At 58.0% G+C, this 22,259-nt stretch overlaps 2 protein-coding genes across 2 annotated transcripts; one reads left to right on the plus strand and one right to left on the minus strand.

Annotated features, from left to right (window-relative positions):
* The first annotated feature begins 11,600 nt into the window (after positions 1–11,600).
* LOC119092158 (uncharacterized) lies at positions 11,601–14,229 on the plus strand. The gene is made up of 4 exons (XM_037215137.1): positions 11,601–11,637; positions 11,934–12,106; positions 12,656–12,764; positions 13,402–14,229. The coding sequence occupies exons 1-4, from the start codon at positions 11,626–11,628 to the stop codon at positions 13,564–13,566; spliced, it is 459 nt and encodes a 152-aa protein (XP_037071032.1). The 5' UTR covers positions 11,601–11,625; the 3' UTR covers positions 13,567–14,229.
* Positions 14,230–15,209: 980 nt separating this feature from the next.
* LOC119089354 (zinc finger protein 69-like) lies at positions 15,210–16,729 on the minus strand. Its single transcript, XM_037212027.1, has 4 exons — positions 16,710–16,729; positions 16,104–16,402; positions 15,634–15,856; positions 15,210–15,225 (listed from the first exon to the last, which is right to left on the minus strand). Exons 1-4 carry the CDS (start codon positions 16,727–16,729, stop codon positions 15,210–15,212), a joined length of 558 nt encoding a protein of 185 aa, XP_037067922.1.
* Positions 16,730–22,259: the final 5,530 nt, after the last annotated feature.

Consider the following 22,259-nt stretch of genomic DNA (forward strand, 5'->3'; position numbering starts at 1 on the left):
GCCAATCTCTGGAGCGAGGGACCTCTTGTCCTTCTTCAGGGTCTGTTTCAGGAGTGTGGGACCTCTTCAGGGTCTGTCTCTGGAGCGCGGGACCTCTTCAGGGCCTCCTTCAGTGTCTGTCTCAGGAGTGCGGGACCTCTTCAGGGTCTGTCTCAGGAGTGCGGGACCCCTTCAGGGTCTGTCTCTGGAGCGCGGGACCTCTTGAGGGCGTCCGTCAGGGCCTGACTGTGGAGCGCGGAGGCCTCTACAGGGCCTGTTTTTGGAGCGCGGGCTCCGGGTTTCACTTGTAGCCGCTGGAGAACTCATCCAGCCTCATTTCCATCCATCGCAGGTAGCAGCATGACAATGGGCACGGTATTTGTCGGCAACAATTAGTGGACAGCGGCTGCTACCGTGCGCAGGGAAAATTCTAGAATCGTTTTGGTACTTAGATGGAGAGAAAGTGCTAGCAGGACATTTGAACGTTTGATTTGGATTGTCTGATTTGGCTCGAAACGCAACAGAATGGAAAGCGAAAGGGAAACGAAAAGGAAATAAAAACAACGGAAATGTTAAATGAAGGTCACTGCGTTAGCACGTCAGCCGGTAGCAGTGCTTTCCCAGTTTTACGTTGGATGCGGAAAAATGGCAGTAATAATAATAGGGTCCTTATTAACCGGTCACCAAAGCTGAATTAAAAGTAACTAAGATGGCCACTTGTACCATATTGGATGAATCGCAACCAAATTGAGGACGTCACCACTGATTGGATTATTGTCATCAAATATGGATCTTTTCACCAATGGTTTAACGAGCTTGTTGACCATAATGCCTACTTAAGTCACCAAAACCAGACTGACTGGGGTTCCACCAAATGGGTGAAAGAAATCACCAATATATAGTATTAAATCAATCATTTGTATCAAAATCTAGTACATTCAACCCACCAGCAAAAAACGGCCATATTTTAAACCAAACTGGCATCAGCTTCAAAATGTTTTGGGACGCAGACGTCCTTATTAACCTTGGGGTTGCGTCGTGAGAGCAAGCCACTGACTAGCACTGAGTTTCATATATACCTACACATCCAGAGGCGTAGCCAGCTGGTGGGAGGGGGGAGGCCACAAGAGACATATCTTCTCGCTAGGCCCTGAGTGACTTTCGGGATCATCGGCACAAACTATCAAGGGCCCGAGTGGAGGGTCCGATGGGCTGGCCAGGGTGGGACCCCGGGGCAAGAACTGGCCTTCAAAGGTCAAAGAGACTCGTCGCGCCTTCGGGGGTTCTCGGACGACAAAGGTGTTTATGTAGGTCCGAGACTACCAACGCTGACCAGCTGACTCCGAGTCGGCTTGGACTCTGGGGTCCCAATTACGAAGCACGGACAAGGCCAGAGTCCGCAATTGTTACTGAAGGCCTCCTGCGCTGACCGGGGCCCCTGAAGCAAGGTGGCTTTCTGTATCAAGGCACAGAGTGATTTACAGGGATTATGTGCTGGCAACGGGCCCCTAGTCGACCAGAGGCACATTTTGCTGGAAAAGGGAAAGGGCCGGAATCAGAACGTCAGAGAGATACTGGCGTTGGTCGAGTTCCCTGTTGCCTGACATGGTATGGAAATACGAGAAATTTCAATGAGTTGGTCCACAATAAGACAATAGAAGGGTCTGGCCAGACACGAGATCTAGGACCAAAAAAGGCTCTTCGGGACTCCTTAATTTAATTAATTATGGTGACTGTTGCCTCGCCTATGTCCTTGCCCTTGCCCTTGACCTCGCCCTTGTCTTTGTTAAAGCCCTTCCACCCGTGGTCGGTGGTTATAGCCGTGATATTTGGTCGGATTACTAAAACAGATTTTAACTGGCACCACTGGCGACGACTCAGCCTTCAGGACATAAACTGGCCGTCTGGGCTTGCTACTTCAGTTGGTGATAAAGGTGTGTATTTTGGCGATGGAATTGGCCATTCTGGTTGTCCAGTTAATAATACACACAACCATAATGAAACACGTAACTGCAGTACATGGTAAACTGCGTGCAGTCAAATTGTACCCCGGTAAGGATTCTTGTGAGGCCGTGGTTCATGATATTACACTATATGTATGTATATGCATATATATATATATATATATATATATATATATATATATATATTTATATATATACATATATATATATATATATATATATATATATATATATATATATATATGTATATATGTATGTATATACAGCTACATAAATACAGAACATGGTTTACTGCCTACGGTCAAGAGCGCCCTGATAAGCTTTATGATGGGGCCGTGGCTCATAATATTTCCTTACGCGGTCCTGGCATGCGTGCCACGTCACTGCAGTACGGCGCAGCTCTGCGCAGCCTGGTCCTGCCGATGTAGCACGGCCACGGTCGAGCTATTGTGTGGCCGTTGGGAGTTGGCGGTCATTTGTCTCAGCTGCGCACCATGAAGGCCGAGCGGAGGCTGCAGAGGCGCAGCCAGAGGGACGCACAGGCGCTGGGGTCGATCCAGTCGCCGCTCGGTCCCTGATGTTACGCGCGTGTCACCGGGAGCACCAGGCGCTACAGCTTACCCGACTCCCTCAGCGCCTCACGCCGTATGTCCCTGCGCGGACAGCGCAGCTTATCCGACTCCCTCAGCGCCTCACGCCGTATGTCCCTGCGCGGACATCGCAGCTTTCGCTAGACGCTGCGGTAAGATGCACACCCGTGTGTCGCACGAGCTGACCTCGCGCTGTATTCGGCGCGACGAACATGGGTCTTGAGAATTCCACAAAGCTCTCGTGAAAGTCGTGAGGGGGCTGGCGCTCCGGCCAGAGGTCGTGGGCGGCGGTTATTCCGTGGCTGATCCATTCCGGCCGGAACGGTCAGGTATTCAGAGGCCGCCGCAGGATTTCTCCAATCATTGAAATCAGCTAGGTCGAGAAGCAGCGCATTCCCGTGGGCGGCGGGCATTGGTGAACCGAGGACAACGCTGCATGCCTAAGTGAATTTACCGTCGGATGCAAATGAATGTCACGGATCAATGAATACACACCATCGCCGAATACCGGCAGCTAGTAAATCACAGAAATGCATGAACACCAGATACATAGCGATCAGCGGAGAGCCACAAGCAGAGAACAGCAAGCCCCAGTGCCCGGCAGACTGAAAGGACGAGGATAGCCTACAGCGGTCTGGACCCTCTGTTAGTCCCACCATCCGACAGCGGTCTGGACCTTCCGTTAGCCCCACCTGCCTACAGCAGTCTAGACCTTCCGTTAGCCCCACCAGCCGACAGCCATCTGGACCTTCCGTTAGTCCCACCTGCCGACAGCCATCTGGACCTTCTGTTAACCCCACCTGACGCGGGAGGCAGATCGTTGCTGCGGCGGCTGATCTGCGGATGTGTTCGCGCGCGGCGATCCAAGCCAAACAAACGGCCTGCCGCCTGCCACCCAAACGGCCGGCGGGGCTTATTTACGGCGGCGTCTGATGCTCAGAGTCTCGCCAAGACTTCTGCGCTCGATTGATGCCAGATTGATGCCAGAGATACCAGGGATGCCAGGGATGCCGGACGGGGTGGAGGGAGAGATGAGAAGCCAGCGGAGTGGGGGGGGGGGGGGGAGAGGAGATCGGGGGACACGAGCACGTCTTTCGTAGAAGGGAAATGAATGTGAACCCGAGCACTTTTAACCTCGGAGCGAGTTAACACTCTGACAGAACCAACCGTTGGCCCGGAGAAATGCAGCGCGTGTCAGGCGCCTGGCTTGGTGCCTGGTTTGGCGCTTGACTTGATGCTTTGCCCGTCGTTTGGTTGATTAAATTTACACGACCAGCAAGTGTAAATTTACTCCACCGGGACATACAAATTCGATCTCCCTTTGCGACCGCGTGAGCTGGGGCACTAACCACTCGTTTGCTTGTGGACTTGCTGCTTGCATACGACCATGTGCTTTTTACGACACGAAAAAAGTTTGGCGTGGTCCTATGGCCATTGACGTGGCATGTCGTGACGTTAATGAACACGATGAATGATAGCCGCCAAAGCTGCCGAGCGGAGCCATCAAGGCTCCTTCGGGCCGCCGAAGTTGATCCATCGATAATTGCTCCATTGATAAATGATCGAGCGAACACGTGGCTGTCGGTGGTGCACGACTAATTAACTTGCCCATGCTTGTGAATTTAGTGAAGCGAAATCTTCAGTGGGGGTGACCTGCTCCTGAGCGGTTGGCATCGACGAACGGCACATCGGCGGAAATTGCCAACCGTATTATCCAGGGCGTTATGAACGTTATGAACGCGCTCGCTGGTTGAACCCTTGCGCAGGTAAGTCAAGATTGACTGATTAGTGCACTTGTCCTCCACCTTAGGGGGTTAGGGGTCGAATCCCGGTTACGTCATGGTCTCTTGGGGCTGATATAGCCACTGCGATCGATACCGAGCCGTCAAAAGATGCACGACGATGTCCAACGAGTTCGCCTCTTAAACAGAAAAAGACGAAGTCTGCTCTAAAGAGAAAGAGATGGGAGATGATATGTAAGATCACGAAATTGATACTCATATATAATATATATTATATAATACGCACGTAATAAAGGAAGTAATGGCTGGTTTCCCCTGGCGTTTCAGCGGGGCATGGCTGCGAAGAGTCTCTCTGTGGCCTCGCAGCGCTACAAAGCAGACACCCTGTGTCACGTCACCCACCCTAAAAAACAGCCACCCTGTACCATGTCACCCACTCTACAAAGCAGACACCCTGTGTCACGTCACCCACTCTAAAAAACAGCCACCCTGTACCATGTCACCCACTCTACAAAGCAGACACCCTGTGTCACGTCACCCACTCTACAAAGCAGCCACCCTGTGTCACGTCACCCACTCTACAAAACAGCCACTCTGTACCACGTCACCCATTCTACAAAACAGTCACCTTGTACTGCGTCACCCATTCTGCGAAACAGATACCTTGTACCACGTCACCCATTCTACAAAACAGTCACCTTGTGCTGCGTCACCCATTCTGCGAAACAGATACCTTGTACCACGTCACCCATTCTACAAAACAGTCACCTTGTGCTGCGTCACCCATTCTGCGAAACAGATACCCTGTACCACGTCACCCGTTCTACAAAACAGACATCCTGTACCACATCACCCACTCTACAAAACAGCCACCCTGTACCACGCCACCCATTCTATTCGATTGTCAAAGAAGCTCCCCCAGCACCAGCCGCTGTCAGCCAAGCGTCTTCTGGTGCACAAAGTCCTGCCGTTTGATCGCGGCACAAGGCGACCAGCACAGCCTGTCGTGTGCTGACCGCTTCCGTGCACAACACAGGGCTGGCGGCGCTCGACAGCAGTCGTGCGGCTGGCGACGGCCGCGGTGCATGCCTCCAGTGTGGCCGATCACCGGACCGGAACTGGTCTCGTTCTGACATTCGCCGAAGTCTTTTGACTCCTGCGATTGGTGCTGGGACGACTGTCCATTCCTTCACCAGGTTCAGTGACGGTCGTCCCCTCCTGTGACAGGTACCGACGATGGTGATGCTGGTGACGGTGCTGCTGCGCCCCGCGGTCTGCCCCCGGCCTGAGGTCAGCCTGTCAGTGGTGGCAGCTGACCTGACCTCACCAGATCACGTGCTGCTGGAGGAGGGTGGGGACGGCCGCTTCAGGAGGGCGGCACCGCCGGAGGACACTGATGGTCAGCCTCGCCATGTGCTGCCCACCAACAAACAGGTGTCAGCCTTCCTGCCCGGCGGCCAATACAAACGGTGGGTGGACGGTTGGTTATGATTTGGTGTTGTTTGGACTCGGGGTGACCTCGTGCTCCGGTCTTAGGCCATTCTTAACTCGGGAAAGCTAAAACAGTGTGTGCTTTGAGTTGTTTTGGTACGGCCCAGCGTTTACCTAAATTTGTTAAGTATAATGCTGCTCTTGCCTAAAAGGCAAATTCTGGGTAACTTCGGCTTTAGTTTAGTTAGTGCTCTGCGCTGATATTCTTTGATATTTGCCCGGTCTGATTTTTTTTTTGGGGGGGCGGGGGGAGGAAACGTTCAGAAACTTGCATCACATCCCCCATGAAGAAGTGCGTTCCGTCTTTATCACAGCACCTCGCAGTGGTGGAGATAGCCACCAGACGAAGAGAGTTCAGAAGACTCCAAAATGACTCACGAGGCCTCTGAAATGATGGCTGATCCTGGCTTGTGACCCATGTCCGACAGGTTCCTGTATCGTCAGAGCCAGGAGCGGTCTCCGATCTCCCTGGTGGTGACACCGTGCTCATCAGCGCTCCGGGGCTCCATCAGCTTCTACCCGGACACGGTCAGAGGTCTGTGCTCCGTGTCGCGAGAGACCTGTGTGTCGTCGGAGGCCGGTGTTCCGTGCCACGGAATGCCTGTGGTCCGTGCCGTCATAGGTCTGTGTTCTGTGCCGTCGAAGGTTTGTGTTTCATGCCATCAAGGGTCTGTGTTCCGTGCCATCAAAGGTTTGTGTTCCATGCTTTCAGTAGGTATATGTTCCGTATCATCAAGGGTCTGTGCTCCGGGCCGCCAGCGGTCTGTGTCCCGTGCCGCCTGAGATCCTCGTTCGAGAGACCATCCCACCTGGTCAGATACTCCCCCGAGCCGCCCGGCCACGACAGGCCGGTCAGCGGACGACCCCGCGTATGCACAATGGTTAGACCACTTAACGCCGCTTGCGACGCGGCCCGCAAAGATCAGCAGCCAATCACAAGCGTGCTCCGCAGACCAGCAGCCAATCACATCGCCCGTCAGTTTTAGCACCGCAGCGTGTTCTTCGGTGTGGTCCACACCACCGCTGCTGTATGTCCGGCATCCCGCATCCAGCACAGACACACGTCTCCTCCGCGGCGAGCGCACCGGCGGCGGCATATCTCACCCCTGCCTGCCATCCCCTACGGCTCCTCCATCCCGCCCATGTCCACGCGAGCCGACAAACCAGCAGGACCCCGGCAAATGTCCGGTAATCCGCCACCGGCGTCGAAGGTCGGCTCGCGGCGGCGATAAAGTCGGTCTTGAGTGTCGCCCCGGCGCCGGCGGCGGCCGGGGCGGCCCGTGCCCATCCGAGCGCTCGGTACCGCTCAGCCCTGACCTCGCTGACCGCTGGCCCGGCGCGACCTATCCCACGCCCCCGCACCATCCATCAGCGTCGCACGTGACAGCCGGGCGTGATCAGCTGTCCCCTGTGACAGGTGGGTGGGCTCCGACGTCTTGTGCTGCGGGTGGGAGCACCGCCACAGCCCGATGACTGGGTGCTCACCGCGGCGGCCGGCGGAGTGATCCGCGCCTGGGTCGTTGGGGTCGCCAGGGTCACCGGGCGGACCTGGACGGGGCCGGGTCGCCCTCGTCACCGGGGCTGGATGCTGTGACGGGGTGTGTAAGGCCACCGGCATGTCCACGTTTGCTCGAGGCGGAAGCCTGGCACGGCAGCATTGGGACACGACTCACCCTGGCATCGTCACATAGAATGACTGCGCACCTACAGTTTGTCAGCTCATATTTCAGGGACTCCTAGACCACAAACAACTTTTGCCCACAAACGTGCCATATTTATCAATCACTAAAACATCGAAAGACTCCGTCACACTGGCTTGATTCCCGCTTGTGTGCTCACACGACGCACCTTCTTTAGAAATGTACGAGTTCTTAGCTCCACCTCACGAGACCAGGCCCAGAACACCGAGCTGAGCTGAGCTGAGCTGAGCTGAGCTGAGCTGGGCTGAGCTGGGCTGAGCTGAGCTGAGCTGGGCCGAGCGTGAGAGCAGTGCAGAGCAGGCAGGCAGCCGGGACTCACACCAGCCATGTGGAGCCCCCCCCCCCCCCATGTCCAGCCGGGAGGGGGAGGGGAGACCGTCGCGGTACGTGGTCCGCCGGGCAGCGGTGGCACGACAGCGTGCTCAGGGAAGGAGCTCTGAGGGCTAGCTGTATAGATACTTGTGCGCTTTGCGAACAGTATCTGGGGCCCCTGCAATAGCGTGTCAATGGCTGTTCCACGTGTTGGAATCCGCCTGTCAGATGCGAGTTCGGGTCCCAGTGAGGGCGAGGATTCCAACAAAACCCTGGGACGTAGACGATGCAACGGGATTCTTAAACGCCCACAAGCTGCGAGCTGAAACAACATTCAAAAATCCCTGCCTAGACTCCATGTGAACGTTAATTCCTGTTATCTTGTGCGTGCCAATCGTCCCGGCTGTTGTGTGACGAGTGTTCCGCCGGCCGCCGACAGAGGGCGGTAAGAGCCGGCTGACCGTGCAGCGGCTGGCCGGGCCTGACCAGGCCATCTACTCGGAGCGACGCGGCCAGCCCGGCGCATACGACATCAACATCACCGCCCTGCGCGACACTTACGTGCACTTCCTGGCGGCCGACCAAGATCTGGCTGGACTCAGTACGTGTGCTGGCTGGCCGCTGGTCGACCAGGATCTGGCTGGTCTCAGTGCGTGTGCTGGCTGGCCGCTGGCCGACCAGGATCGGGCTGGTCTCAGTGCGTGTGCGGGCTGGCTGCTGGCCGACCAGGACCTGGCTGGTCTCAGTACGTGTGCTGGTTGGCCGCCCGTCGGCTCGGGCGCCTCTGGGCGCGCGCCCTCCGCTGCGGCAGGTGCTTTCCGTCTCGGGAGGGGTGGCGACTCGAGAGGTCACGTGCAGTGAAGTCAGAGTCGTCAGTGTTAAGTTAGAATTTGTCCGGTTGAGTTGGCAGTTGTCGCTGATGCTCAATCAAGCCTCGATATAAGGCGTGGTTGCAATTACCTATCAACTCAACTGTGTTGACTTGAGTGCTCTATCAAACCTCTAGTGCACGTCGACTCTCCATCTGAGCGGTCTCACTATCTTGCCGTACGTCAGCCCGTGACTCCTTCCGCACTCTCCACCTGAGCGGTCACACTATCTTGCTGTCCGTCAGCCCGTTACTCCTTCTACACTGTCCACCTGAGCGGTCTCACCATCTTGCTGTTCGTCAGCCCGCAGCTCCTTCCACACCCTCTTAATGCGCACAGTGCGCCTCGGGCCCCGCTTGACGTTCCTCTCCCGATGTTTCCCCGTGCCCCAGGTGCCCTTCAGACGGCGGTCAAGGTCAAGAGTAAGACCCGGCACCGGGCGGAGATCCGCTGGGCACCGGCCTCGTTCGGCGGTCAGGCGCTGCACTACTGCCTCATCACCTCGCCCGGTGGTCACTTCAGGTAAGGACACTGCAGACTGGACACTGCGGACTGCACACTGTAGACTGCCCCTGTGGACTGCACACTGCGGACTGCCCCTGCGGACTGCACACTGCAGACTGCCCCTGTGGACTGCACACTGCGGACTGTCCCTGTGGACTGGACACTGCAGACTGCAAACAGCGGATTGCACACTGCAGTCTGTCCCTGTGGACTGCACACTGCGAACTGCACACTGCGGACTGCCCTTCTGGACTGCACACTGCAGACTGCACACTGCGAACTGCACACTGCGAACTGCACACTGCAAACTGCACACTGCGGACTGTACACCGCGGACTGCACACTGCAGGCTGAACACTGCGGACTGCACACTGCGGACTGCACACTGCTGACTACGCACTGCACACTGCCTCTGTGGACTGCACACTGCAGACTGCACACTGCGGACTGCACACTGCGGACTGGACACTGCCGACTGCCCCTGTGGACTGCACACCGCGAGCTGTACATTGCGAACTGCACACTGCGAACCGGACACTGTGGATTGGACGATGCGGACCGGGCACTGCGGAATGCAAACTCAGGCGGACACTGTGCTCTGTGGACTCGAGTCATCGCCGTAGACAGCCGTGAGGAGGCACACTGGGGGGCCACCGGTGGAGCCAGCCTGACGTCGACTTCACCACGTGCTCGATCTGTCTTTCTCCGCGGTGGCGACGTGCCAGTGCCAGCGTCATGCAAGTGTTATCCGGCGCCTTCTGTCGCCTCCCGACGTCTGGCAGATAGAATAGGGTGAGCATTGCCGTTATCATGGGCTACGTGGTCAATTTTGCATCTCTGCTGCGGGATATGACGAAAGTCTATCGATGCCAGGAGGCGAACACTAAAGAATGAAGGGTAACTATAACCACCGGCTCAATGCGCTGCTGATGAGTTCGCTTGGTCGAGGCTCTCGCCGTAAGCTGCTGAGACAGCTGACTGCGCCCGGCCGTGTCGCCGGCCAGCGGAAGGCCGACCGTTCTCCGCTGTGAGAACCTTATCGTTCTCCGCGCCTCCCTCAGCACGGTCTGCGGCGCCCTGAGCGCCAAGTTCGGCCAACAGGCGCCAGATGCCACTGGGGAGCGGCGGCGTCGCCAGCAGGCGGCGCCACCGTCGCGCCGCCGGCGGAACCAGGCGGCGCAGAACCGGACCATCACCGTCGGCTGCGTGGGCAGAGACACGGCCTACACGCTGTATGACCTGGTGCCCGGGCCGCGCTACCACGTGACCGTGTTCGGGCAGTACATCAACAGCAGCGTCAGCTTCCAGTACGGCGTCGGCGAGTTCAGGTGCGCGTCGGCGAGTTCTACTGCGGGCCTTACGCGTGATGGCGTAAGGCCCGCAGTAGTGTGCAGCGGGCAGATCTGGCGATCGGGGTCGAGGCTGACACAGGCACGCGGCCCAAGTCCTCCTCGTGAGGAGGGCATCTCACATCTTATCCCGAATCCTGCTAATCCGACCAGACTCTTGAGAAATCTGCTTTCGTAAAGCCGCCCAGTATCTAGTGTAAGCTTCTTGGCTCATGGGTGGAGGAGACCTTGACCCTCTCCTCTGACCTTGACCCTCTTGACCCTCTCTTCGGCTGCCTTACTGAGCTCAAGTCAGGCTCGAGCTCAGGCCGCCGTTTGCTTTCCATGACCAACCTTGGCCAACTTCACCTCAACCAGCTTTGAGGCGAGGGTAAGCTCAAGCTGGCGAACCAAGGGCAGCTACATTGACGCCGCTAGTGGAGGTTAGCGTTCGTAGCGCGCGTCTGACCGCTTTCAGCTCGGTGAGCTACGCTCCGCATTCCAATACACGCCCTGGCCACAAGTGAAGAAAACCAATGATTACAGCCAGAGCACATCGTGCGAAAATCAACACATCACAGCGGCAGCGACGCCCCCGCCCCTCCCCGGGCGGCGTGCGAGCACCGGCGACCCTCTGACCCGTCGCTGCCGGTCGCTGGCAGGTACTCGGACCTCTCCGACGGGTCTCTGACGGTGCGCCGTGGAGCCGTGACGCGGTTGCGCCTGACGCCGTCGCGCCCGCTGCGGCGGCTGACGCTGCGCGCCGGCGGCAGAGGCGCCAGCGCGCTCCACTACTACGTCGTCTCGTGCGGGGGCCCGCTGCGGCTGCGGGTGCTGCGCGGCGGCGGCGGCGGCGGCGGCGGCGGCGGCGGCGGCGGCGGCGGCGGCGGCGGCGGCGGCGGCGGCGGCCCTGTCCAGCTCCTGGCAGCGGACGTCAGCGGCGTCGGCCTCCTTGCCGGCAAGCTCAACAGCACCGGCCGCGCACGCTATCAGTTCGAGCTGCGCGCGACAGGCGGCGCCACCAGCGCCGAGTTCCAGGCCACCCGGAGCCCGCGCCGCCTGCGGCTGGCCGCCCTGCCCGACCGCGTGGCAGTGCGGCCGGCTGGCCGCCGCCGCCGCGCCAGGCTCGGCCTCAGCTGCGGGCAGATGGTGATCACGGTACGTGCCGCGCTGCCGGGGTGGGGGGGGGGGGGAGACACACTGAGTGAGTGGGTGGGGGAGGGGGGAGACACACTGTGTGAGGAGGGGGGGGGGGGGAGCTGTCCGTTATGCTGAGGTTGGTGCGGAGATCTTCATTCCGGAGTAATACGCAGGCCTGGACCACGAACATACCGTAGCGATGTGGGTAGCGTGAGGTTCAGAGCAGCAGTTTTGTGCGTGGTTTTCACAGTCTCATGAGGCCCACTCCCTCGAGCAGCGCGCGTTCCTGTTTCTGACAGCAACTCCGGCTCCAGATGGCGCGCTCGCAGGGCCGCCGCCTGGAGTACTGCGTGCTCCTGGAGGAAGACAGGAGCAGCCAGGACGGCCGACGCTTCAAGCCGCCCTCGGTGTGCGGCCTGGAGGCGCGCCAGAAGCGGAGCCCTGCCAACCTGACCCGCTGCGGCTCCAGCCGGGAGCTGAGGAGAGGGTGCGCTCGCGGCGGCGGCGGCGGCGGCTCCCACCGCCGGCAGACCCGCGGAGGGGGGCGGGGCCTGCGCCAAATTGCTCCTCACCCTGTCAAGGTTGCGATGAACAGCTGTTTGTACCCATGGTCAGGGGCGGAGTTCCACAAAATCAGCTGAGGGGTCTACGCAGGGAAAATGGTAAAGCTGGACCCCCGAAATATGACAAAAATTGTTTTTTCTTCCAATGCCAGGCAGTTTCCTCTAAAATACGGGGAGTGTAGTGTCCTCCAACTGACACCCACCATCCTCCTACAAGCCTTGGATGTTCTTCCGAACCTTGTTACAGCGAGGCGCGGCGGCAGTATTGGCGCCGGCCCATCGCCGATGCCGATGCTATGCTGGACCGACCGCCAGCCATGTGAGCCCCGAGCTGGCCTGCTGCCGCCACCCATGTGCCATGTGCCAACCATGTGTACATGCGTACACAGCTGGCCTGCTGCCGCTGTCCATGTGTCATGTACCACCATATGTACATGCGTACGTTTGCCGACCACCGCCTCCGTCTGTTTCAGGAAACGGGTGGAGGTCATGTTCAGTGACCTGCCCCCGGGCCAGAGGTACATTGTTCGCGCCATGGTACGGCCCGAGGGCGGCCGGTTCCTCCCCTACAAGCTCAGACAGGTCAGTCCCCCCCCCCCCGTGCAGGCTGGCCCTGCAGACTGAGTCATTCTGTGCTCGTTGCTGGTGGCTGGGACGTCAAGAGAGCATAGGCCGTTTTCGTTGGTATTAGGCACGAAAAATGTTGGCACAAAACGCTTGGTTTTAGTCGTCTGCTCGCAGAAGCTATTCGTCGCGTAAATCTCACCCGAGTGCCAGCTTTTATGGAAATTAAAACCGCTAAGAGCCTTTAGTTCTTCGTTACCCGGCATCGGTGAGCAACTAGTCTGATAACCGGTGGTAGCCGTGTGCTCTACCTTGCTAGACGACAACGGTCGGATGACATACGTTGCCAGGCGACGGTAGCGCACATCTTACGTTGCCAGGTGGCGATGAAGGTATGTGCTATGTTCGCCAGAGGCGGTGACGGTGCTGTGTTGCTAGGAGACGGTGGCGGTGCTTACTGTGTTGCTAAGCGACAGTGACAGTGCGTTCTGCGTTGCTAGGCGACAGTGACGGTGCGTTCTGTGTTGCTAGACGACAGTGACAGTGCGTTCCGCGCTGCTAGGCGACAGTGACGGTGCGTACTGTGTTGGTAGGTGATAGTGACGGTGCGTACCGTGCTGCTAGGCGACAGTGACGGTGCGTTCTGTATTGCCAGGTGAAGGTACCCGCCTGTCGGGACCAATCACAGCTATCCAACGAGCTGACGGAGACGAATGCGCTGCGGCCGGGACCGGTCCCAGAGCAGCTGTACGGGGACACGGCCGCGTCCGCCGACGAGCAGGCCGAGGAGGCCGACAACAGGCTGACGGACCAGCCCTGACCCGAGCTCGTGACGCCCACGGACCCGGACCAGCCGTCACGGACCAGCGGCGACCTGAAGCTGTGGAGCCCCGCGGCGCTGAGCCACCTCCAGCGCGCTGCTGACCCCCGCGGTGCGCATGCGCGGTGACCCGGGACAATCCGTCACGATCGCGCGTAGGCCGCGTCGCTGATCGCCGTCACGAGCGGTCTCGACGCCGCCGCGACAGCTTGTGTGAGCGGCGCGTGAGCCGTGTGTATGCGCCGAGGGGAGGGGAAGTGTGTGGGGAGGGGGCGGATGGCGGCTCTCGAGGCCTGTCTGCACGTGCCAGACTCCCGGGGTGGAGCCGGCGGGATGACTCCGACCGGCCGACGCGCCACTACGGCAGCGGGAGGCGCCGGTTCACGCCGAGCCGGCTGACGTCAGTGCCAACAATCGCGAGCGTTCTGAAGAGCATTGAACAACTAACAGCTCTGCGGCAGCATCAGCGTCAGGAGCAGAAGCAGGGGACCTGGCCGACCAGCCGCCGGTCCCGTGGTCTCGCGCGCACCGAGGGCCGCGGCAAGGCAGGACATCTGGCTCATCACCGATCATTAATTACGACGATCAGTTGTCTGGTCTGTGCGAAGGCGGATGTCATTTGTTTGGTAAAAAAAGCGTAACGGCTGGGTTGGTCATCCTGAACGGCGTAAATTTATCCCGCAAACTTCGGAAAGCTTCCGAAAACTTAGTGGAAGGACCTCATCAGAAAACACCCAAAGCTACCTGTCTCGGACATGCTATCTGGACATCATATGCGCGCGCGTACCCCGAGCACATCGCAACGTCAGGATCTGTTTCATTATCACACGCGCAGTCATCTTCCACGATGGACGTGGTGACAATTCTGCCGGCATTCTCCATGCCCCGCACGGAACAACGTACACCTCCGGCCCTCCAGCGGTGGGGACAGGCAACCGCATGTCAGCTCTCCGGTCGTCCGCCCCCCCCCCCCCTCCCCTCGCACAGCCGCCATTCGATGGTCGCCGCCCACCTCTCTCGATGCTGGTCTTTAAGCACCCGTCCCGTTCCGGTCGCATTGTTAGCATCGGGTTCACAGTGCGAGAGGTTGCTCGTCTCTGTCCGCGAATCTCTCTATGGCGAAAGACGACAGAGACGCCCCTCCGCCTTCGTCTGAATGTGACCACACCACCGGATGCGCGCTCGTGATCCGCCTTCGGAGGACATGGCCCGCTGCAATTGCATTGTTGCACACGTGCTGGGTTTGTTACCGTTCAGCCGCAGGCCTCCCACAAAAGCTATACCGTTCAGCTGCAGGCCTCCCACAAAAGCTATACCGTTCAGCCGCAGGCCTCCCACAAAAGCTAAACCGTTCAGCTGCAGACCTTCCACAAAAGCTAGAGCTTCAGCAGACACTCGCCGCGAGCATGGACCGGACTGAGCATCAGAGGTCTGCTGCCCTGGTCGAGACAGCTGTCGGGGCCGGCAGTCTAGCAGCTGTTCTGTCCTGAGGCCGCCGGCAGCCTCGTAGGGCCGCCCGTCCGAAGGAGGGCGCGAGGACGAACGGCACAGTCAAACTTGAGCACCGGCAAGGCGTCCGTCGCACAATGTATTCACCCTCCCTTCGTCGCGCAGTGTTCCTCCCTTCGTAAACGAAATGAGGCTCACACTAGCACGGCACTGAAAGCAGAAACACAGCCCAGCGACACAGCAGCCCACCGAAATCCGCGGCCTTTTCAACAAAACTCATCGACACACGCGCGACGAAGCTGCAGCTACCCGCGCACATTACCAACAACGCGACTCAGAGGCCGCTACCGCACCTGCTGGGAGCCCCCTCCGCCCAGCGCGCGAGGGCATGAGCCCGCCGCGGCCGCCCTCGCGAGAACGCCCTCTCGCACGCCGCACATCAGAACGGCTTGGCGCCGGCGCACGGCGCACGCCGGCGCTCGCGCAGAGACCTGCTGTGCGCCAACGTCCTGCCGCACGGCTCTACGGCTCGTATCGGAACGGTTTCTCGCTGGGTGCGCGCGCACGTGGGCGGTGATCGCCGAGTTCTGCACGAACGATCGGCCGCACGCACCGTACGCAGTGGGCTTCTCGCCGGAGTGCGTCCAGCCGTGCAGCTGCAGGCGGACCTTGCGGCGGAGCGACCCACCGCACACCTCACAGCCGTACGGCCTCCCGCCCTTGTGGACGCGCGCTGCCGCTCGGAGCGAGGAGTTGAGCGCGAGCGCCTGGCCACAGACGCGGCAGCTGAACGGCCGCTCGCCCGTGTGGACGCGCGCGGCCGCTCGGAGCGAGCGAGCGCCTGGCCACAGACGCGGCAGCTGAGCGGCCGCTCGCCCGTGTGGACGCGCGCGGGCGCTCGGAGCGAGGAGTTGAGCGCGAGCGCCTGGCCACAGGCGCGGCAGCTGAAAGGTCGCTCGCCCGTGTGAACGCGCGCTGGTGCCGCCTGAGCTGGTACATCCTCCTGGACGCCCTGTCGCACGCCCCACAGCTGATCGACCTGTCCTCGGCGTGCGACTGCGCGTGGTCTGTCAGCTCCGAGGACCGACCGAACGCATCCCCGAACACGTCGCACTTGAACACCTCCGGCTCTGTGTGAGCACGCGCGTGAACGTCCAAGAACGCCTCCCTGAACGCCTGCCCGCACGCGTCACAGCGGAACGACCTCTGGCTGGCGCGCGCGGCGAGGTGTCGGCGCAGCGTCGCCGACACACGGAACACATGCCCCAGAGGCGGCACGTCAGCCCCCGGTCGGCGACGCTCCTCCGGCCGCGCTGCGCCGAACACGCGGTCCCGGCGGCATCGCAGCACGTGCTGTACCTGGCGCACGCACGCCGTGCACTGGGAGCTGGCGTGCAACGGGTTCACAGCGCGGATCTAGGGGAGCATGGCACAGCCAGGATTTGAGCCCAGAATGCCCAAACATGTACCCTGAAGGACCTGATCGACCAGGTTTGAGTCCAGATTGTTCAGATTTGAGCCCAGATTGCCAGATGTGAGCCCAGGTCGCCCAGATTTGAGCACAGATCAGGATGTGGTAGTAGGAGGCACTGAACTATCAACCCTTTCCTGTGTACTGAGAGGATGCAGCTGGTTGTGTTGAGAAGAAAACAGGTAACCCACGAAATGTGTAAGGAGATATACTCGCTTCTAACCTCTCTTCCTTCAGCACCATTGCTTTGGGATTGGGTTTGACATTGGGTGGATATGGTGGCTTGTCTGTAATAACAAACAATCCCTGGCTAAAACAGTGTTCATGGCAAATCACTGAGCAATCAGACAATGCACACCTGTGACACAAGCACTGCATCTGGTACAGACACAGCTGACTTTTGCATAGCAAACATTTGTCTGGAAATGAGAGGACTGTTATTCCTTCCTTTCCTCATCAACCAAAGGAAGGCTTACAAACAGCATGCAGACATGACCCAAACACTTCAAGGAGATACAAAAACTACTTTTGGCCTTGATCAATCAGACAATAAACTTGAAATTCCACTGTTCTTGGCTGCAGTGTTGCAACATGTCTTGTATCTCTGCTAAGCTATTGACATGACACATGGCCTCTCCAGTCCTGCAGACACATCAGGTTTGGCTGCTGAATATCCCTGTGGATCACCACCACCTTCAGTCCTTCATGCCTTCATCATCATCTACATCATCTTCGCACCAGGAGCCTGTGCTTTGGAACCCCATCTCCTGAGCAAGAAATAAGCATGATGGCTCAGATTTTTTTATATTTCTCCATACTTCATTGTGAAAGACAACATGCTGTAAAACATGATACCTAAATTTTCATTATCATGCTCTTCACACCTAACCTTTTTATTTCCCACACTGTCAGCATGCTATCAAAGTTGGTGGGATCTGTTGCAACTGCACATGATATGCTACAGCTTTATCACATGATCTGCTGCAACACCACATGATCCACACATGATCATACACTGTATGACCTGTCACCTGATCAGCTCCACAGCATGCTTTATGAATATGGTTTACAGCACAGATGTCAAGGCAGGTCAACTTCCACCACCATTGGAGTTCCACATCTCTAAAGATGTGTTGCAGTCATGTGGTGACAACAGCTACTTCAATGACAGAACAGTCTTGTTGACAGCTTATAAACATTAACATTGCTTACATGCAATTAGCATGTCACAATATCAAGGTATCAAATGGTCAGGGTTTATATCAGTACCTTAAACTACAACACTAAGCTGTTCAATAAATTTTTAGGACATAACACACCAAATGTATTGAAAGGTATTAATATGTAAGTCAATTGTGATCAAATGATAAATCTTCAAATGCATGCCTACCATTTCAATGTGCTCTGACTGCTGATCCTCCCTCACATGGTTATTCCAATTTGGACGCTGAGAAGCACAGCAATATTTGAATGAGTGGTGCTGAATCACATGTGCATGTGTCACATTGCAACCTAGTGTTTTACACAGTCCATTCAAATGTGTCACTACTACCCAATTCAGGTCCTTTGATAGAATCCATTCAGGTGATTGATAGTGACAAATGTTCAAATAAATTTATCTACCAACTTGATTTATTCAGAGATAGCAATGGCCTTCAAAAAATATTCCCGTGAGCCCACTCTTTCCGCTGAATCAACATTGTCGTTTTCATGAAAATTTATATTCCAAATCAATTCAGGTATCTAGCCTATGCACAGAGACCATAAGGACGACATCTGAATAATGTTTGCCCTCCGTTCCACAACCCACCAGTCAATAAATGGAAGATGCATCCTGACATGATTAACACCAAGGCCATATACCACAACAATAGCGTGTTGAGCGGCGTGCGCACTTATCGCCGCAGAACATCAGTTTACAAATACTGCATTCGGGGCCACCAGCTTTGCAAACGGTGAGTTAAAAACTTGTTTTTGATTGGTCACAGTTTCGCCTTTATACGTGTGACTGGCTTACACAAAATTAGCCTTCGCTAACCACTGGTCACGAACGTGCCCTGAAATAGTTTTAAGATCACTGAACGCCACAAACGATCGGGTTCGCGGAGGGAAGCCGACGGTCGAGAGTTGCTATCGTGATATGTGGGAGCACGGGACGTCAGGGAAATACTAGAAGAGGACCATCCGGGGTCCGCCGCGTTGAGCTGTAAGTGCGGAAGGTGATTGTGAGCTTAGTGTCTTGATTTTGTGTCGTGTCACAATAGTTGTTTTAGGCTTGCTTGGAATGTTTGCAGGTTATGATTACGAATGTTTCTAGGGTTGCGACTTACGAATGCCCTACTGTGTGGTGTTCTACTTTATTGTGTGATCTCCGGTAAACGTCGCATGGTTTGGCGTCAGGCCGTTGGGTAGGACGGGTTTATGGTACATGATGTTGGTACAGTGTGCACTGCAGAGTGTATGACTCAGTATTACAGCAGATTACCAGAAACAACTGCTTCATTTCCAACTTTACTGCTATTTTCACCCTGTTATCTGGCAGTGTTCATTTTCTATCCATATTCCCAATCCCTAACTCCTCCCATTATCCTACCCCCTAGTTAAACACACTGTAATAGTGGGCATGCAGACATTTTGGCAATGAGGTAGCAGTGTTGTGTTGATGATGACAGTGTTTACAAGACCACATACAAGAACCTGATAGCATTTCTTATGGCAGGCAGAAACCATGTGCCCTTACAATTTTCATGTTGTATTTATCTCAAGCTCCATACGCTTTTGTGATGGGGAGTGTAAAATTGGGCAACTTTTCACAGCCCCCTGAATGGCTCGAGGTCATATTTGCTATAATATGGGCACAGGCCAGTGAGCTATTCTCTTAAGCGCATGTGTATCTAACCCTGCATCCCAGATGTGGTCAGTTTAAAGTAAATGATTGTGGCATAGAAAGATGTTGATAGCCAGGCTCTAGGTTAGGTGGGTGTTTTGGGCCAGGGTTGAGCTTTATTTGTCTATGGTGCACATAGCCTATGTCCAGTGACATTTATTGCCCCAAAGGCAGATACAGGGGATCATTGAGTGATTATTTTTCCACCTTTGTGATGTACAGTCAATGTCATGTGGAAGCCTTAGGTGCCAAAAGTGGGAACAAAAAGCAGCATGAATGTTTGCATTTTGAGGTTGCTAGGTCACCTTCATCACAGTCAGTTTGTAAATGTGCTGCCATTCATACTCCATGTTCATCCCCAGCATGGCTCACTGTTTCACACATCTGCATCAGCAGTGTGCCAAGCTGGTGTCGGCCGACCCGACCAACCGGAGCTGACACAGTGGTCTATCCCACAGGAGGCGCCATGAGCCAGCCGCGGCGGGGCGACCGGGCGCCGCCGCCGCCGCTGGCCTCGCTGCTCGGCGACGCCACCTGCCGGCCGTTCCGCGTGCGCCCTGAGGCGCGCCAGATCTGGCAGCAGCACACGGGCGGCTCGGTGGGCGCGCTGCTCGGCCAGCCATTGCCGGGCGCGGCCTCGGCCTCGGCCGTCGCCGGCGCCACCGCCGCGCTACCGGCTGTTGTGTCCGGTGAGAGGACACCCCCTCCCCCCTCCCCTCAGGCCCCGGGCATAGGTGTGGTGTGTGCCAGGTGCGGTCACGCGGAGACGCTAGAGAGATGGCGGTGGGCGCTAGGGAGAGCAGGAGATAGCAGGGGCACCGGGGAGAGCAGGAGATGGCAGGGGCGCCCAGGAGAGCATTGGGGATGCCAGGGAGAGCAGGAGATAGCAGGGGTGCCAGGTAGAGCAGGAGATAGCAGGGGCTCCTGGGAGAGTGGGAGATAGCAGGGGTGCCTGGGGGAGCAGGAGATAGCAGGGGTGCTAGGGACAGCAGGAGAGAGCAAGGAGTGCAAGAGAGAATGGGGAACTGGCTTTGTTTTGACAGCCCGGAGCCCTGCCGGACGAGTTTCGGACTAGGCCTGATTCGATGCGAAGCATGCCTAGTCGCAGCTCTCTGGAATGTGTTATCCAGCATCAGCAGTGCAGATTTTTAGGCCTCTAGTGATTGGTGGGTATAGTTGCATCTGTGAGCTGTGGATGAGGCTCTCACGTCACTGGGACGCCTGGTTGCACGCTGAAACTGCTTTGGCCAGGACCATTCGCTGATTACCCCATCTCTTCCTAGCAGGCTCGGATGGGGTCAACGCCCGCGAGAAGCTGCGGACCAATCGCAGCCTAGGACGTCAGAACGGCGGTCATCGGCAGCCAATGAGAGCGTTGCCCATTAATGGCGTCACAGAGGTGAGCGCCAACGGGCTGCACATATATCCGGAAAATCGGGAAAGCATAGTTTCGAGTGATACCGTAGGTCCACGAGCTTTCGAGACTGGCGAGCTCAGCATCTAAGAGCGCCGCGTAACTCAGCAGTCGGGATTCAGCTGTCGGCGTAACTTGTGACCGCTTGATTACGCTGTGGTCATTAAGATCGGTACAATGTTATCACTATTCTAGATAGCTTCCAAATCAGCAGTAGCAATGATGGTTGCGTGAAACAAGCAGTGCCCAGCTGTGCCGCCGCTGACCGCCGCGCGCGCGCCGCCGCCAGGAGGCGCTGGGCTGCTCGCGCTCCTGCTCGTCGGCTGCCTCCCTGTCGGTCAGCCCGCGCTCGCCGCGGCGGCAGCTGGACCTGAGCCGGCCAGACGGCGCGCCCGCCGCTGTGGAGGGCCTGCACGGCGTGCGGCTCCTCTCGCCGCCTTCCCCCGACCGCCGGCGCGCGTCCGCCGAGAACGGCCGCCGCTCGCCAGACCGCGACGGCGTGCCGGCGTGCGGCCAGAACGGCGGAGGGATGCCTGCGCTCAGTGAAGGGATGCCTTTATCGGATGACGGAATCCCGGTACTCGATGGAGGAATTTCGTTATCTGGTGACAGTGGTAGGGGGATTTCTTCACCGGTCGAACTGCCGACGCGGGGCGTCGGCAACGGCCGCAGCTCGTCCCCCTCAGACGCCGGCCCCCGACTGCCTCCCTGCGTGGGCTTCGACATGCGGCCAACGCTGCGCGGACCGGACAGAGCCAACTGGCCCGCGTGCGCCGCGCATGGTGACTCGCCCTCCCCGCGCTCCGACGGCGGGCCGATGACCTCGCTGGGCAACGGCAGCGTCGCCGAATCAGACCGCTCCGACGCCGCCGAGCGGCGCCGGCGGCTGCGCGCCCTGGTGGACGGCCTGCGGCGGACGCCTGATCACGTGACCGCGCCCGTGACGTCAGGCCGGGGGGCCGCGCGGCGACGGGCGGCCGGTCCGCCGCCGCTCGCCGCGACCTCAGATTCGGTGATGACGCGCTTCAGCGACGAGACGCGCCTCAGCTTCCGCGAGCTGGCCATCGAGCGGGCGGCGGCGCCCTACCGCGCAGCGCCATCGATCGCCTCCAGTCGCAACTTCAAGTCGTCCGAGTCGCTTCGAGGTGGCGCGGCGGTGGCGCCTGGCGCTGGCCGGCTGCTCAGCAAGCGCAAGTCGCAGAGCGTGACGCGGCTGGCACCGGCGGCGCCGGCGCGGCTGGACAAGGCGCGCAGCGTGACGACCCTGGCCGACCGGAGCGGGCCGGACACGGCGATGCCGGGTCAGGGTCAGGGTCAGGGTCAAGGTGAAGGCCCTCAGCGGGAGGACCCGGCCGAGCGACTGCAGGCCTCGCCCAAACCGTCACCAGCCTCGTCGGAGACCAAGGTCAGTGACGCGGAATGCCAGGACTGATGCATAGGTGGGCCTGGGTCTCCCGCACCTGGTCTGCGCA

This window comes from Pollicipes pollicipes, unplaced genomic scaffold, assembly GCF_011947565.3.
Source record: "Pollicipes pollicipes isolate AB1234 unplaced genomic scaffold, Ppol_2.1 Scaffold_1600;HRSCAF=1878_pilon_pilon_pilon, whole genome shotgun sequence".
Taxonomy (NCBI): domain Eukaryota; kingdom Metazoa; phylum Arthropoda; class Thecostraca; order Pollicipedomorpha; family Pollicipedidae; genus Pollicipes; species Pollicipes pollicipes.